The sequence below is a fragment of the Stegostoma tigrinum genome, chromosome 4, assembly GCF_030684315.1.
Source record: "Stegostoma tigrinum isolate sSteTig4 chromosome 4, sSteTig4.hap1, whole genome shotgun sequence".
NCBI classification, from domain to species: domain Eukaryota; kingdom Metazoa; phylum Chordata; class Chondrichthyes; order Orectolobiformes; family Stegostomatidae; genus Stegostoma; species Stegostoma tigrinum.
The window spans coordinates 92,547,408-92,565,107 of NC_081357.1; the positions used below are offsets into that span (position 1 = coordinate 92,547,408).

General features: G+C 39.7%; 1 protein-coding gene across 2 annotated transcripts in view; it reads left to right on the forward strand.

Moving 5' to 3' along the window:
• dst (dystonin) overlaps window positions 1-17,700 on the forward strand; it is a 528,150-nt gene that overhangs the window by 220,975 nt on the left and 289,475 nt on the right. For both annotated transcript variants that reach the window (XM_048530258.2, XM_048530256.2), the window contains 8 exons: window positions 804-956; window positions 3,258-3,412; window positions 10,631-10,757; window positions 11,739-11,922; window positions 13,633-13,790; window positions 14,318-14,493; window positions 15,973-16,111; window positions 16,848-17,041. In XM_048530258.2, coding sequence (XP_048386215.2) covers window positions 804-956; window positions 3,258-3,412; window positions 10,631-10,757; window positions 11,739-11,922; window positions 13,633-13,790; window positions 14,318-14,493; window positions 15,973-16,111; window positions 16,848-17,041 — 1,286 coding nt within the window. The remainder of the gene's footprint in view (window positions 1-803; window positions 957-3,257; window positions 3,413-10,630; window positions 10,758-11,738; window positions 11,923-13,632; window positions 13,791-14,317; window positions 14,494-15,972; window positions 16,112-16,847; window positions 17,042-17,700) is intronic.

The following is a 17,700-nucleotide window of genomic DNA, read 5'->3' on the forward strand; positions in this document are numbered from 1 at the left end:
TAAATTGGCAAATAAGAGTTGGATCATTCTCTCAATTTGTCTGGGCCATTTTAAAATAATGGTTTGAGTTTTACGTATAGAATGGCCGATAAACTGTAGGATCCTTTGGAGGACCTTGATTTCCCTGTTTACTGTATGTCATAAGTCTAATAAACAAGCGGCTCCAAAGTTCTTACATTAACTTTAAACCTTATTTCTTAGGTTTTTTGGTAGGGAGTGGTGAAGCAAGACACTAGTGCAACCCTGCAATTCCCTCTGCTTTTTATGAAACACCCTTGCATGATAAACCATTTTGCTTCGGGGTTTCTCACATCTGCTTTCTATAACTGGACAATAATGACTTGCTTTATGCTTGAAGTTTTACTGTTCCCAGTGCATGTAGAATTCATATTACAGCTACAGCTCGTGCAACCTTGCCTCTCTGGTGCCTTTCTCTCACCTGATCTCTGGCTAGAGAAAGCAAATAATTCCAATAGATGAGGAGACTGAAGACGAAAGATGTGTAGGAAACTGCATTCATGTCATGTAGTTGCATGTATTCCCATGCACTGAGCTTGTCACTGGTATAGTTTTTGTCACAGGGCATTGATGGACAGTCTATCTGTTCAATCGTGCAGTGCTGGTGACCCTTTTTTTGTACAAAGCCGAGAGAAAGCTCTTAACCAATGTTTGTACTGTAAAGTATATGCTGTAAGAACTGGCACAGGCAATTGTGTAAGGTGTTCATTGGAGTTGAAATGGGTTATTTTTGTGAAAGGTCCAGCTTGTTTGAAGAACATTCTACTCTTTTTAATGTATTTTAGGATGAGAAGGAACAACTCCTCCAGTACAGGAGTAACGTAGCAGGCCTCATGAGTCGGGCAAAGACCATCGTGCAACTCAAACCCAGGAACCCTGAAAATCCCACAAGGATCTCCATCCCCATCAAAGCCATCTGTGACTACAAACAAATTGAGGTTTGAAATCAAGTACCCAGTGATGAAAAAGCAGCAGCATGGGCCAGCTGGACTGAATGGCTCATTTCTGTTACAGCACAGAAAAATCATTATTAAAATGGCTATTAGGAAAATATAGCATAGTGCAGGGGTCATGGTATTAAATTGGTAATCTCACTAATTCCATACATGAAGCTGAGTTCCGTAAATTTAAGTAAAATGGCTTGACTGCCAGAAGAGCCCCTTATCTGTTTCTGACCTTTATTTTCTTCTTTTTAACTATATGCCTTTAATCTCTAACCAGTGTCGTGAAATAACTTTGGGGGGTTTATTCTTTGTTTGCAATGAACAGTCAAGAAATATCTATCGTTGTTCATGAACTTCTAATAAATTGAGAATAATTTAAAATCTTTCCCCAAGATTTTTGAGAGTTATTGGTTGAATTACGTTATGATTTTAAAAATACAATAGTCACATTGAATTTATGGATAATGTTACCCATCTTTTCATGTACAGAGCAAAACCAGACAGGAGTTCTCAGTTTCTGGGATGGAATTTCAAGATTAAACACCTGTTTAGTCTTGTACTGCGTAAAATGAAACATCCTTGTAGAAATCTCAAACCTGTAATTTGGTTTGTAAGCTTTCATTGGGTTGTGATTAAAATACAATAGATACACTTGTGAATTGACTTAGACAAACAAAAACTAGTTGAATATGCTGTCAAGTGTAGGCTTTCGTGATCTACCTTAAATACTGAGAGTTGCTGGGATCAAATGACCTACAACAATCTGCCCTCTTTATGTTTGCTGTAAATTACAGCACTTATTACACAGCAGTACAGTTTAGTTTTGCACTGACAGAATACAACACCAAGTTGCAATGTGTTACAAGAGGGTATAACTATCAGGGATAAAACAGGTTGGGCACTTTGCAGAAGAGATGGCTCAGGTTGATAAGATCGAGGTCTTCAAAGTTGTAGGGGATTCAATTTGATCGATGTGAAGGTATTTTGACTGTAGGGGTGGCAAAAGTAAACCACTGTCAACCTAAAACAGCCACTAGTAAATCCAAGGGAGTAATTCAGGAGAAACCCTTTTATCAAGACAAATGTTGAGAATGTGTAAACTCTCAACCATGTCTCATAAAGATACTTTTAAGATTAAGTCCATGAAATAGAAAGAAATATATAATTACATTGAAGGTGTAAGATTAGATTGTATGGAAGGAAACATCATCAATGTGATTCAATTGAGTCGAGTTGCCTGTTTCTGTGCTGTTCTTTAGTGGTTCATACAGCACAGGAGGAGGCCATTTAACCCATTCCACTTATGCTGGCTCTTTGAAAGAGCTTGGTTCCAGTCCACTGCCCTCCTCTCATAGCATTGTATGTTTTACCTTACAATTATTTATTTAATACATTTTGAAAGTTATTATTGAATTTCCTTTGTTACTCTCTGATACCCTTTGAAAGGACGTTTTTTATTTATTTTGATTTCTACGCCAAGAGCATATTTTTATGCAGTGTTCCCACCTCTGCAGGGGCCCGATAGGCAATTCAACACAAAAATCATAGTCACTTTAAAAAAGTACTTTTTCCTCCATTTACTTTTGTACAGTTTTTTGCTTATTAATTATCAAAACATTGGACATGGGGCAATAGGCTATTTTATCAACAGTCCAGAATTATCCAATCATGTAATGAGAACTACTTTCCGATTGGCTGGAAAGGATCTGGGAGAGGGACAATTGGAAGAATGTGGCCATGTGAAACCGCAAGATGTTGGTACGATCTGATGCTGCTGAACACTTTCAACACACTGTGATCCATTTACCACTTCTGCACTTGCTGATTTACATTAGCTCAGTTTCAAAACTATCAACTTTTTTTTGCAAAATCCATTACGGCATCACTTTCTCTGATGTCCTTCAGCACCACAACTCACTGAGATCCCTGCAACCTCAAGTTCTACACTCCTGAACTTCCTCAAATTTTTTACATGTTCCACAACTGGTGGCCATGCCATTACTACCCAAAGCCAAGTTCTGAAATTTGTTGCCTATACCACTCAGCTCTTCTACACCTCTTTAAGACATGTCTTAAAGCCTTACATCCATGACTCAGTTTTAGATCACTTGTTCAAATATCCCCGATGTTGCTTAGAATCAAATTTTGTTTGATAATGCTTTTGTGCAACATCTTGAGACATGTTTATTATGAGTTGTAAGTTGCAATGTAGATACCAGTTGTTGATTTTAGCAACATGGATTTGTGTGAGAGGATGGTGTTAAAATTTCTGCACCAATTTCTTTCTTTTAACAGATAACTATCTACAAAGATGATGAATGTGTACTGGAGAACAACTCACACCGAGCCAAGTGGAAGGTTATCAGTCCTACAGGCAATGAGGCCATGGTTCCTTCAGTTTGCTTTACAGTTCCTCCACCAAACAAAGAAGCCATTGAGATGGCCAGCAGGTAATAAGGAGGCATGTCTCTGCCTCTATTTTTATATGGCTGCATATAATGACTGTTCAATTCACAGCCAGATGGAAGATGATTGGAAAATCAATTACTCCTGGAGCCTGAACTGATGCAAATGACACAGTGTAACCATCCACAACTCAGTCTTTTGTTGTGGAAATAGACCTCCATTCAATAAGAGACCTTAGTCTGGCCTTGATCAAAAGTTCTGTTTGGGCAGTTTGTAGATATGCTTTTCAAATAGCCTGCTTTAAGTAGAATTTGTCTATTATAAATCCTCTTGCAAGTACCACTATGCCACAAGGGTGATCAATTCTCAGGGGTTTAAAAAATAGGGGACAGTTTACATGGAGAGCTGTACATGGAGATCTGCAGAGTGGGGAATGCTAACTAAGCTGTGGGTGTGTACCAGGAACTGCATTAAGGAGCCACCCTCTGCTGACTCAGGTCTGCTGCTGGTTGGATTTGCCCCTACTCCACACCCCAGGGCTCAATCTGAAATCTTGAGCAACCTCAGGGCTGTGCAGTTAGTTTATTGCACACCTGCTTGGGACTTCCAGGCTCCCAGTCAACAACTTCCCTTAGACCAGAGTCTTTTGCCTTGTCTTCTGCAATTTAAGTGAGAATTCATTGAGTCCCAGCTGAGCCTATGCTTCAGCGCTTGTCTCCCATGCTTGGCATCAATCAAACTCCAGGTAGATGTGTGTTGAAGTCGCTGATGTTCCCAGACAATAAATACCAAAGCTTGAAGAGGCATTTTAATATGCTGGGAAGAAATGCTCTAGGACATGGAACAATTAGGTTTTTTTAGAAAACGCATGGGATGGATGCCATAAAATACAGCGTGGTTGATCACCCCAACCACCTCCCGCTCATTAGCTGACACGTTTTAGTCCCACGAAGTAAGCAACCTTGATGAAGAACCATGCCATTTTGCTGGAGGACAGCATCAAAGTGAAGGAATATGATGTAGAATCAGAAGATGATCTGGTGGGGCTGAGTTTCGCTCACAGGTATATTCAAATCAACCTCTTCAGAGATGTTATGTCATACTTCTGGAGGAGGTGGGACTGGAACCTGGACCTCCTGGCTAAGGAATAGGGACAGTGTGCCACAAGTGTCATGTGCATTTGAGCTATATAAGTATGTAGACCATTAAGGGAGGGGGTGATACATATATGGGCATTTTTGACAACCTAAATAAGCATTAGGCAGGCAGAATTTGTTTTCAAAATGAGGTAGTTATTCGTATTAAAATGAACCCAATTATCTCCTGCTGCCAATATGAAGGGGCCTGTCCGAGCAGCTTGATTAAAAATATCTCTATTTAGATGGCTAAGCTGCCTAGTAGTTTCAGGTGGTTTGGTTTTGAACATGAACTGCAATTGGCATTCAAGTTTAGGGCAGAATTAGAGTTGGAGCTGCAGCCTACTCCATACTTACCTGCTCTACTGGGGGAAAAAATCCTAGAGGTGAATAGTAAATTGTCTTTGTGGAGTCTGAAGCAGTAGTATTGAACTCCCACAAGTATCACTGCTCCACCTTATCCCAGCCTCCCAAAAAGTAAACAAAGGCTAGCCATCATATCTGTACTTGTTGGTGAAGGCAGCTTGCTACTTTATTTAAACAGCTTCAGCTTGAAAATACTCAAACTCTCCCCATATTTCAAACTATAATTGATCTGCCACTGCACCTGATATAAGATTCCGCCTCCAGTAAGGTATTTGTATCTGATGAAGCAATACTTGTGTTAACATCCACAATGTAAGAGCTAGACTTGAATACCATAGTACTGAAAGATTCAATAGATATTTATTGCACCTATTGCTGGTATATATAAATACAGGTAATATTGTGCTATTTGGTTACAAACACCAGCTTACGTCATTAGTGCGTCATGCTTCAAGTACCCCAGTTAATACCCCAGAGTCTGATGCCTTAATACTATCAGATCATATGGTATGATATAATGATGCTAAAACCGTAAGAAATGGAAACAAGACTAGGCCTTTCAGTCCCTCAAGCTTGCTTCTGCCATTCAGTAAGATCATGGCTGATCTGATACTCCTCACATCCACTTTCCTGCCTATTCACTGATTACAGCTTTGATTCTCCTACTGATCAAGAATCTATCTATCTCAGCCTTAAATATACACAAGGACTCTGTCCCCACAGCTTTCTGTGGCAAGCAGTTCTAAAGACTCAATCCTCTGAAAGGAGAAATTCCTCCTTATCTCAGCCTTTATTCTGAGACTACGCCCTCTGGTCCTAGACTCTCCCCGGAGGGGCATTTACCCTGTGTAGCCGCTTAAAAATCCTATATGATTCAATGAGATCATCTTTCATTCTTCTAAATTTCAATGAATGGAGTCCCAAGCATAAATCATTGTATATTAGACCGTTGCTCCACACAAGGCGTCATCCTAGTGAACCTTCTGTGAACTGCCTCCAATGAAATGATACATTTCCTCAAATAAAGGGACCAAAACTGCTTGCAGTACTCCAGATGTGGTCTCATTAGCATTTTGTACATTAAGACTTACAGATTCTTATTCTCAACCTTGAAATAAGGGCTAACGTTCCATTAGCCTTCCTGATCACCAGCTGCATCTGTATGCTAGCTTTCTGTGTTTCATGCACAACTACCCAAGTTCCCCTGTGTTGCAGCTTTCTGCAGTTTTTCTCCATTTAAATAACACTGTTCTTTTGTTCTTCCTTCCAAAAACGAACAACTTCACATTTTCCCACATTGTACTCCTTTTGCCAACTTTTTTGCCAAATATCTCTCTGTAAACAATTTGTATCCCTCTCAGAACATGCTTTTCCCCCTATTTTTGTGTCTTCTGGAAATTTGGCTACAGTATGTTTGCTTCTTTCCTCCAAGTTGGTAATATGTATTACTGCCAGTACTGTGGAATACTGATATTTGTGGAACCCCACTGGTTACAGGTTGCCAACCACTTAAGGAAAAAGAACCCCTTATCCCCACTTGCTATTTCCTGCCATTAGGAATTCTAACCATGCAATGGGCCAACACCATGGGCCCTTATAACATAACCTCTTGTGAGATATTTTATTGAATGCCTTCTGGAAGTCCAAGTACAACAGATCTACTGGTTCCCTTCTATCCAATCTGGTTGACACTTCCTCAGAATCTCTAATGAATTAGTCAGACTTGATTTCCCTTTCATGAAGCAGGACTGACTCTGCTTGGTTGGATTATGATTTTTCAAATGTGCTGCTATTACTTCCGAAATAATTCTTCCAATATTTTTCCAACAATGCTAGGCTAGTCAGCCTATAGTTATCTGCATTTTGCCTACCTCCCTTTTTGAATAGGGGTGTCACTTTGGCAGTTTTCCAGTCTACTGATACTTCTCCAGAATCCGAGGTCTGTTGGAAAATTTACAACCAATTCATCATCTGTCTCTATAGCTACCTCTTATAGGATTTCAGGATACAAGCTGCCAGGAAACTTACCTGCCTTTAGCCCCATTAGTTTATATAATATTATTTCTCTAGTGATGATGATGGTACTTAATTCATCCCCATATTTTTTAATATTAATGGGGTTTTGAAGTATCTTTCACCATAAAGACTGATGCAAAATATCTGTTTACTTCCTCTGCCATTTCATTGTTTCCCATAACTATCTCACCAGATTCATTATCTATGGGGCCTATGTCCACTTTGACACTTGTCTTCCTTTTCATATATTTGAAGACACTCTTATTGTCAATTTTTATATTCCTTGCTAGTTTGCCCTCATAGTTTATCTTCTCTCTGTTATCTTTCTTGTCCTCCTTTACTGGATTCTGAATTTATTCCATTCCTTGGGACTATCCTGACTTTCACCTCCTTTAACATGCTTTTTCTTACAACTTTATACTTTCCTTAACTTCCTTGGTTAGCCACGGTTGGCTTATCCTGCTCTTAGAATATTTCTTCCTTACTGGGATGTGTTTTTGCAGGGAGTTATGACTTGCCTCCTTAAATATCTGCCACTGCTTGCTTAATGTCTTTCCTGCTAATCTATCCAACCAGTTCACTTTAGCTAACTCTATGCTTGTTTAACTTTAATTCCTTTTATTTAAATTAAACACAGTTGTACCAACCCAGGTTTCTTACTCTGAAACTAAATATTAAGTTCTGTCATGTTATGATCACTACCTCCCAGGGCATCTTTTACTATTTGTTAAACTTGCTTCATTATCCATTGCCATGATCTCGTGAGCATGTCTTCCAAAGGTGAACTGAGAGATATAACATAAGTAATTAGAGCGTTTCTATCAGTGCTTCAAACTGTTATCGATTATCTTTTCACATTTTGTGGTCAAGTTATGCCACTGCCAATTTCTCTCTCCAATAATTTGACATAAATATCTAATAAAACTAGCTAGCTGACAATGACCATTGACCTTCTCCATGAGTGTCTTGCCACATGTAGGTCTTCTGCAAAGTATTAATTTTACAGATGTTTTGTTCATTGTCCAGAAAGTAAAAGAAAACTAAAACGCTTTGTTTGCTATTTGTTCATTCTCCAAACTAGCTAGGTTTGATTTTGGGTGTACTGGCTTTTGTAGACTTCCTATCTCTCAGAAGCCTTGTCTGCCTTCTCAGTAGAATATAGGTGGTCCCGTGGTAGAACTTCAAGGAAAAACAGAGCAATTTTCCCCAGTTCCTTACCAATGTTTACGCCTGCTCCAGTATCACTAAAAATGGCCACCTAGACATTAATCCTGTTGCTGTTTGTACATTCATGGCTGCCATATTTCTTAAATTGCAATAGTGCTCACACTTGCAAACTATTTCATAAGCGATGCAATAGTTTAGGACATTCCTGGAAATAATGGAGGCTCTAGAAAAAGTGCTAAAACCTGCTGATAGGTTTATGTGGGTAAAGTAGGCCCCCTTGTGGTCAGACTGGCAATTGACCAAACTCTCCAATGAACTCACTTAGCATTTCAGATAGTAACAGATAGGAGCAGGAGAAAACATTAATGCCCGACTGAAGCTGTTTCATCATTCACTTCAATCACTGGCTGAGCTTGGGCTTCAACTTCACTTTTCCTTCCATTCACTGTATCCATTAATTCCCTGAGAAACAAATAATCAGTCCTTGTCGGCCTTAAATATAATCAATGAATGAGCATCCACAATTCTCTGGGGTAGCAAATTCAAAAACTTCACAAAGCTCTGAGTGAAGAAATTTCTCCTAATCCTAGTTCTACATGATTATCCACTTATTCTTAGATTGTGCCCCTTTACTATAGATTCCCTAGCCGGGGCAAAAAAAGATATTTACATACCAGCCTCACCTGCTTCATAATTTTGAATATTTTAGTAAAATCACCTCTAATTGTTTAAAAGTCCTGAGGTTGTTTAAAAGTCCAAAGAGTTTAGGTCCAGTTAGTTGCATTTCTCATTATGCGACAAATCCTTTATCCAAGGGACCAATGCAGAATTTTTTCTGTATGGTCTCCATTGTAGGTATACACCCCTTTAAATATGGGCATGAAACTGTATACCAAGTGTGATCTCATCTATGTACTGTACAATTATGGCATGACTCTTTTATTATCATGCTTGAGTTCTGTTGCAATAAAGGCAATGTGCCTTCCTAATTGCTTGCTGTATCTGCAAGGTAACCCAGTTCCTCGTACGAGTGCAATCAACTCCTTCTGATTGTCGTTTAATTCTGTATTTTTCTGTTCTCACGACCAAAGTGCATATTATCACACTGCCCAAAGTTATACCTCATCTACCACATATTGTACACTCAACTTGTCTATTCCTCTTTAGAAATGCTTTGTATCCTATTTGCAGCTTGCATTCCCACCTAGATTGTATTGTCAGCAAACATAGACACATGGCTCTTTCTTTTTGTCTGAGTTATGAGTATAGATTGTAATTGGTGGAGGAATCAGCACTGATCAGTGTAATATCCCACAAGTCACAGCCTGTTCCCTTGAAAAGGCACCATTTACCCCTACTGTCCACTTTCTGCCCATAAACCAATTCTTATCGTTAATGAAATATCAGCCCAACTCCATGAGCCCTTACCATGCATATTAACCCTTGTGAGGCACATAACCAAATTCATTTTGGAAATCCAAGCACACTATGTCTATTGGCTCCCCTACTAATTACATCCTTAAACAAAAAAAACTTGACTAAATTTGTCAAACAAATATTTCCATTTTGTAATACCAGTTAATTGCTTTCCTAAGAGCTCCTTTCCACTTTGTTGTGTTAACTTGTTCATTGACAGTTGTTTTATGTGTCCTTAAAACCAGGCCTGGGTCGTACAGAAATGCATTTTGGCTCCTTTTGGGCTCCAAGTTATGTTTTTAGAGTAGATTTGATAGGATGAATATGATTGCTCGTCATTGGCTGTTGGAGCGTCACAGGAGTTAATTCTGACAGTTTCAGCCTATCACATGCCTGTTAAACAAAGTAAAAACAAACGTGGCAATTATATATTATTTTGTCATCTCTTTCAAAAGCTGCTTAAAGTACTACAAATACTAGTCTGCAAATGTGCATCATGGCATTTTGGTACCCCTTTAATGTCTGCAATCCTTAATATAAAATATAATAAGTAGTACATAATAAATATGAAGGATCAGTTAATCCACTGGCATCATGCAATGATGTCGTGATGAATGCAAGATGAAAGCTTTGATAGTGCATTTTTTTTCTGCTAAACTGTAGTTTTGAACTGTCAAGTAGTGATTTACCTTCCGAATATTTCTATCCATAGGATTTCATTCTCAGAACTACCATTCCAAACTAGCTATGCCTGGTTTAGAAAGTGCTGCCTGTATAAATATTGGCCAGATCAGTCTGTGATGCCAACATAAACAAAGCAGAAACAGAACTGGAGCCATTAGAACAAACAGTGGGACCTTGGTTGCAAAATTCCATCTACAGGTTGCACTCCTGGATCATTGTGCTGAATTGGCAAATAGTTCAAGAGAGATTGCAGGAACCATTAAGAAGGCTCACAATTAAATCTGAAGGAGTAGATGCTGTATCAAGCAAAGTTATATTCGATGTGATTCAGTATACACTGATGCTTTGAGTTTGAACTGACCATGGAAGTGGTCTGTTTCCCTGAGTTGGTATCTTTAACCACAATGAGCTGAGTGCTTTTTGTTTCAAAATAGCAAAATAAGTGAAATACACACCGTTTTTTCTTCCCTTTCTCAGAATTGAGCAGCTCTATCAAAATGTTCTGGCACTGTGGCACCAGACACACATAAATATGAAGAGTGTTGTATCCTGGCATTATCTCATGAATGAAATTTCAACTATTCGTGCTTGGAATGTTTCCTCAGTAAGTATTTCTTTTGTTTGCAGAAAGTATGATGTTAATTCTGTCTACTGAGATTAATTTCTCTTAATTGGGTGCTTCATTACATATCTGAAATGGGGATTGGCAAGACAACTCCTGACGGTAGGAACAGAAGTAGGCCATTCACCCAGTCCAGTCCTCCATTCAGGACATGGCTGATCCGTATCTTAACTTAATTTTCCCCCTCCACCCCGCCTACATTTTTGCGTAGAAACCAAAATGAAGTCTGTCTGCAATCCGTTCTTCATTGCATACCTAGTCTTCCATTCTCATTCTGTATTCCTCCATCTGTGCACACTCCTCCATCCTGATTTCTCAAAACCGCAGCATTGGCAGCCACATCTTCAGTTGTCTAACTCCTTGGGCCTGGAATTCCCTTTCTTGTCGCTCTATCTTTCAGTGCATCTTTAAAACCTACCACTCTGACCGTACTTTCAATCGCCTGTCCTGGTAATTACGTTTTTACTGTACTGTTGCAAAATGCTGTGGGGTGGGGTTTACCATGTTGTATAATTGCAGGTTGTTCACTTGCATTGGTCTGCCAAATCTGGCAGTTTTTGACTCTCACTGGCTACACGATGAACATTTTTGCCATGCTAGCGTTCACCATGGTCAGGAATGCAATTAATTCCTTGATTAACAGCTGCAAGGAAACTGATCGTCCCTGTGGATCATTCTGAAATTTCAAGAATGCATTTTAAGTAGAAGTGACTGAGTCCTACAAATTTACATTTGAGGTTTGATATATTGAATAGCAAAATAATTAGAAAATTATGTTGATGGGAATTCATGAAGCAGTGTGCGAGGAGACTTATGGGGAGCATGGACTTATTGGGCTGAATAACCTATTCATGTTGTGAATACCATGTAACTATGATGATCTGGCTTACTGTACTTGATGTGTTCAGGTAAGTTCTGGACATTTTAATCCTCAAGGAATTCACACCAATTCCCTTTGTGTAGATAAAGACCATGCTCCCTGGAGAACATCAGCAGGTGCTAAGCAGTCTTCAGGAACACCTCAGGGACTTCTTGGAAGATAGTCAGGAATCGGAAGTCTTCTCAGTCACTGATGGCAACCAGCTTGAGAGAGAAGTCAAGTTCTGCAAACAGTATTATGAAGATCTCCTCAAATCGGCTGAAAGAGGTAATGAGGCTGTGTGGGGCCAGTGAAGGTGTGAACTGTATTTGTTTCATTGAAATGGATTACAGGCAGGTATTGATGAGATTTGTGCTTGTAGGAAGTTCTATCTGAGATCCAGTTACATCTGATTGTAAATAGCTATTCCCACTCCTCACAACCCGAGAATATTGGAAAACATGGGTGAAGCAGTAAGCAGATAACTGTGTTTCTCCTCTCCCCTGCTGCCCTCCTCACCTCAATGAGCAGCTTTATCTCTGTCCTTCTGCAGATCATTTTCTTTCTGATAGCAGATTTAGTGGCTGAAGGAGACTTGTTCCAGAGAGTAACACTGCTATGGGTCAAATGCAGAGTAGGGAATTCCATGGAGTTTTCCCATCAAATCTTCACAATGTGTGGGAAAACACTGGACAAATGGGGTCCACTGGCCACTTACTGTGTTTCTGCTGAAGCGAGCATGGGAGAAAATGGGGGAAAGTCACACAGAAATTCAAGGCAAAGAGGTAAACTTAGGCAGTTCTCCTCATATAAACTATTTGAATCACTGGCCAGGGAAAAGCAGCTAGGTCTCAATCCTGCCCTCCCCACACCCTGTAATGGCTGAAGAATTGTGACCATTCACCTTGTAAAGCCCCAATACACATCTCCACCTGCGACAATGTTCATAACCTGGGAAAGAAACTAAAAGAGGCGAGATCCAGTTGTTGTGTGAACTCCAAGTGGTGGAATCGAGTCCAGCTGATCACATGGGACAGATGGTGTCTGTAAAGATGATTGTCTTTCTATGATATGACTTTTTCCCTGTTCTAAAACCAGCTCCCTATTGGGTGTAAGCAACCAGAAATAGATTCCAGAGGCAAATTATATTTAGAAATCACATTTTTAATTTGATTTTGCCCATAAAAGTGGTTCATAGTTGCAAGATGTTGGAATACACAATTCACTTGCTGCAACGGATGCAGCATCAATAACGCTTGACAAGCTTGACACCACACAAGGTCAAAGTGGTCCGCTTCATTGATATCCTATCCATCATTTTCAACATTAACTTCCTTCACCACTGACATTCAGCAGCAGTTGTGTACTATTCACAAGTTGCACTGCAGAAACTCACCCAGGGACTTCAGACAGCATCTTCCAAACACTCAGTTTCTTAGCACCTCAAAGGATAAGGGCAGTACTATTTGCAACTTCTCTTCTTCACCATACATTATGCTGACTTGCAATCATTTCATTGCCATTCATTTCCTGTTGCTGAAACTCCCAAAATTCTCAAAATCCTGAACTGTGTCCCAAATGGTACTGTAGAAATACACCACATGGACTGCAGCAGTTCAAGAAGGCAGCTTACCACTACCCCTCAAGGGCAATTAGATATGCGTAATGAATTCTTGGCCCAGCTAGTGACACCCACATCTCATGATTGAATAAGTGTTAAAGAGATTACCTTGAAGACATGCACATTTGTTTTGAAACTCAGTTGTAATGTTTTCGTAAAGAGGGAGTAAATAAGAAAAGTATAACTTGCAGGAAGAGGTGAATGTTGTAAATGGGTTTGAGCAATTGAATTTGTTGTGGAGAATAAAGGGTTTGAAGGATAAGGTAAAAACCAGTTTGGGTTTTCACAAGAGTTCGAGGAGCTTGTGAGTCTGTTGGCCCTACCCTTTTGCAAGAGCTGGTATGTTCAAACAATTTGACCTCTTCCTATTAAACCAGAGGAGCAAGAGGAATCCGCTTGCAATCGGTTCATCTCAGAGTTACGGAATATTCGACTTCGTGTGGAGAATTGTGAGAAGCGCCTGATACGTCAAATCCGCACACCGCTGGAACGAGATGATCTACAGGAGAGTGTGCAAAGAATTACTGAGCAAGAGGTCAGTTTCGGAAAACCCTACCCAGTTTGCTGTATTTTCAATCCTGTCCCCTCAAAGTACTTTGTTAATGTTTTGCTAAATGTTAAAATTTATGTTCAAGGTAAATTTGTTTCAAACTTGCTTTGGAACACGTGAGAACATTTTTTTTTTTGAAAAAGGTTAATTCCCAGGAGTGGGTGTCAGTGGCAATAGTAGTCAATTTTGTTTTTGGCCAAGGGGGTGAGGTCAGTTGAGGGAAGAGGGATGATCATTCCTGAAAGAATGAAACCTTGGTGTGAAACTGGAGACACATACTTGTCCAGACTGGATGAAGACATTAGTGAAGCAGGTGAGTTTTTGTGATGGTCTATATGATCACTTTTCACCAATACTAGCATTTTACTTAAATAGTTTTTCTTTCTAGTAAAATTTAATTCCAATTCTCAAACCACACAACAGGATTTGTTCTCATGTTCTCTGCATAATTAACCTAACAATGTAACTGCTGCACAGCCATGTTGGATGCACATGAATCTTTCTCCCACCAGAAACTGAAGAGTGAGCTGGAGGAACTCATTGTGGATTTGGAGAAAGTGACTGAAAAGTGTGACAAATTCTTTGGACAAGCATCTTCATCTTCAGCCCCAACTCTACGTACAGAGCTGAATGTGGTGCTGCAGAATCTTAATCAAGTGTACTCGCTGTCCTCCATTTATTTGGATAAGTAAGGATTCAGTCCTTATTAATGATTCTTCCTCGGTGAATAAGAATGTAGTGGTTTTATGTGTACATTTTGCTTAGAAATACAATGAATATATGAAACCTTTAAATTGTAGAAGTTGATTGCAGATGTACTTATTTTTGTAAGTATCATGACATGTACTGTTAAGAAAAAGAAGTAGTACAACGGTGAGTTCTTTATCCAGCTTAAAGAGAAACTCATTTATGTCTGGAACAGAAAAGAGCAAACATTCAATCCCACAGATATAGCAGTTTCGCTGGCATTGTGTTTGCTGGTCATAGGAGTTTTCATTCTCCGAACTACATTTCTATCACAACACTTGTTGCTGCTTCAAACTGACTTATGTGTACTTTTTTTTGAAGTTGTAAACAGACTTGGTGCATAGAAGGCTGTCTGTCCTTGGTTTGTAATATGTGAGTGACAGGTTTCTGTGCATTAGAATTTAAGGAGGTGGGTCTAATTGATTCTTGGGTTGAATGAATGCAAGCTCAGAGACGGACAAAAATGGTTTTGTTTTGTGTGTCAGTGAATTGTAGGCAGGCACTCAGAATGATAGAGTGGATGTATGTCACTGCTACAAATTCAAATCACTGATTCTAAGGAGGAGGGGTAACTTGTCAGTTCGTACTCTGTTTACCAGCGAAGCACAATGAATGGTTCTGAGTGTTCTGAAATGAATAGCAATGAGTTCTGTGTCGATTTGAATAACATTTTGTCTGGATCTGTAGAAGTACTCCAAAAAACATTGATTAGTTTACATTCACCAAAAAGCAACATTTACTACTTCAGTAGCAAATTGACCATGTCAGCGTTGTCAAATCACCAAAAACAAAATTTTCCGGAGGGATTCTGACTGCAATGCTTATTTTGAAATTATGCTTATATGGTTCTCCCTTTCTTTTAAAAGAAACTAGAATTTCTATATTATTATTTTATGACTCCAGACTGTACCAAAGTACTTTATAGTCTTTTTGAAGTATAATTGCTGTTGTAATGGCTAAATATGCACTTAGCAAGCTGCCACAAACCACAAAAGGAGAACAATTGATTTTTAGTCACATTAGTTAAGGGATAGCTTTTTTGGCTGGAACATTGGAAGGACCTGTCCCGCTTTTCTTCAGACTGGTACTACCAGATCATTTGTGCCTCCCGAGGAGCAAATGGGAATTAGAACCAACTTTGCTTCCATTCTCGGGAGTGGGGCTTGAACCCAGCATCCTCTAAATCTTGTGGTGTAAGTGTTACCGGCATGGTCATTTTTCACAATGGTCATAGCTGAAATCTACCCTCAGTACCGTTGGACCACTGTTTTTGCAGGATTTAGTTGGGGTTTGAAGTTTTGGGGACAAGAATTCAGGGAGAAGTCCCATAAACTGTGATCATTTTGAAAGCGAAATTTTAAAAAAGGCATATTGAAATGCTGTCATAGTTCATGGATATAATCCTTGTTTCTAACTACAGGTTGAAGACTGTCAATTTGATTGTTAAAAATAGCCAAGAAGCAGAGGCTCTTGTTAAACAGTATGAAACCAAACTGGGTGAGGAAGATGCAGTACCACCTGACACTGAGGCAATTCAAGCTCTCCAAAATACATTGAAGGTACTGAAGATTTTCCTTTGTTATTTTCAGTATTTGGAAAGGCAGCGTAGAATTAAACACATTTACAACATTTAGCTCAAATAGTTGTTGCTGGTATTGATTCTGTATGCAAACCTCTTCCCAACTCCTTTCACCTACTCTTATCACCATACAGTGGCACGGTGGTTCAATGGTTATCACTTCTGCTTGACAGCGCCAGGGACCTGGTTCAGTTCCAATCTTGGGCAACTATTTGTGTGGAGTTTGCCCATGCCTGTGTGGGTTTTCTCCAGATGCTCTTGTTTCCTCCCATAGTCCAAAGAGATGCACATTAGATGGATTGGCTATGCTAAATTTATCCCATAGTATGTCCAAGGGTGTGCAGGCTAGGTGAGTTAGCTACGGTTAATGCAGGGTTACAGGGGTCGGGTGGAGAGTGGGATGCTCTTTGAAGAGTTGTTGCAGACTTGGTCGGCTGAATGGCCTCTATCTGCACTGTAGCGATTCTGTGATTCATATCCATGTATTCATTTCTTCCATTATACTTCTGGTCTCCTACTAAATGCGTTGATATATCTTACTCGATCACTCTATGCAATAGTGAGTCCTCATTCTCAACATGACCTGGATAAAGAAGTTGCTGTGAATTTCTAATTGCATTTATGTTCTCCTTATGACCCCTAGATTTGGCTTCCTCAATGGCTTCACACACACTCACAATCACACAGTCACCCTTCTACACTTCTCTCCTCAACAGCAATGGCGAACTGAAGTGGATGAGAAGCGTGATGTCTTCCATTCATTAGAAGATGAGCTCCAGAAAGGGAAGGCAGTCAGTGAGCGCATGCTGAGGGCACATAACGAGCGGGATATGGACATGGACTGGCACAAGGAGAAAGCTGTTCAGTTGGCTGAGCGATGGGAGAACATCCATTCCCAAATTGACAACAGGTTTGTATCATTCCACACCACACTTCCTCCAGAGCTTGTGAATTCTGAATGTATTCACCATGAGAAGATGAATGAAACCTCCATATGGATGGAATTTCTTTCCTGTTTAATGTTGTAGAGTATTGATTAACAATGTCACTTCTGTAGAGAGATAGCTTTGGGCTGGAGCTGAGAAAACCCAATAGAGCTGCCAATGTGGGTGAGTTATAAGATGGAAAGGCCTACATTTTTGTTGTGCCTTTATGATTTCAGAATGTCCCAATGTATTTAAGAGTCAATCATGGACTTCTGATATGCAGTCACAGTTTTGATGCAGGAAATACAACAGCTAATCTGTGCAAGCTTCCACAAGCAGCCATGTAATCATGGCTGGTTAGCCTACTTTTGTGACATTAGTTGAGGGATATATAATGGTCAGGATACCAAGAGTAATTCATGCTCCAAATGTTGCCGGGGGTGTTTTGCGTCCTCCTAATAGGGCACTTGGAGCTTAAATGAACATTTCTTACAGAACTTTGGCAGGTCACCAGTCCCTCATTCTTAACACAGGGTTTGTCAGCCTAAAATATGTGCCGAAGGATCTGAAGGGGTCTTCATCTGACAACCTTCAGACTCAGTAGGAACCAAGTCAGGAAGAGGAGGTAATTGAAACTTTAGGA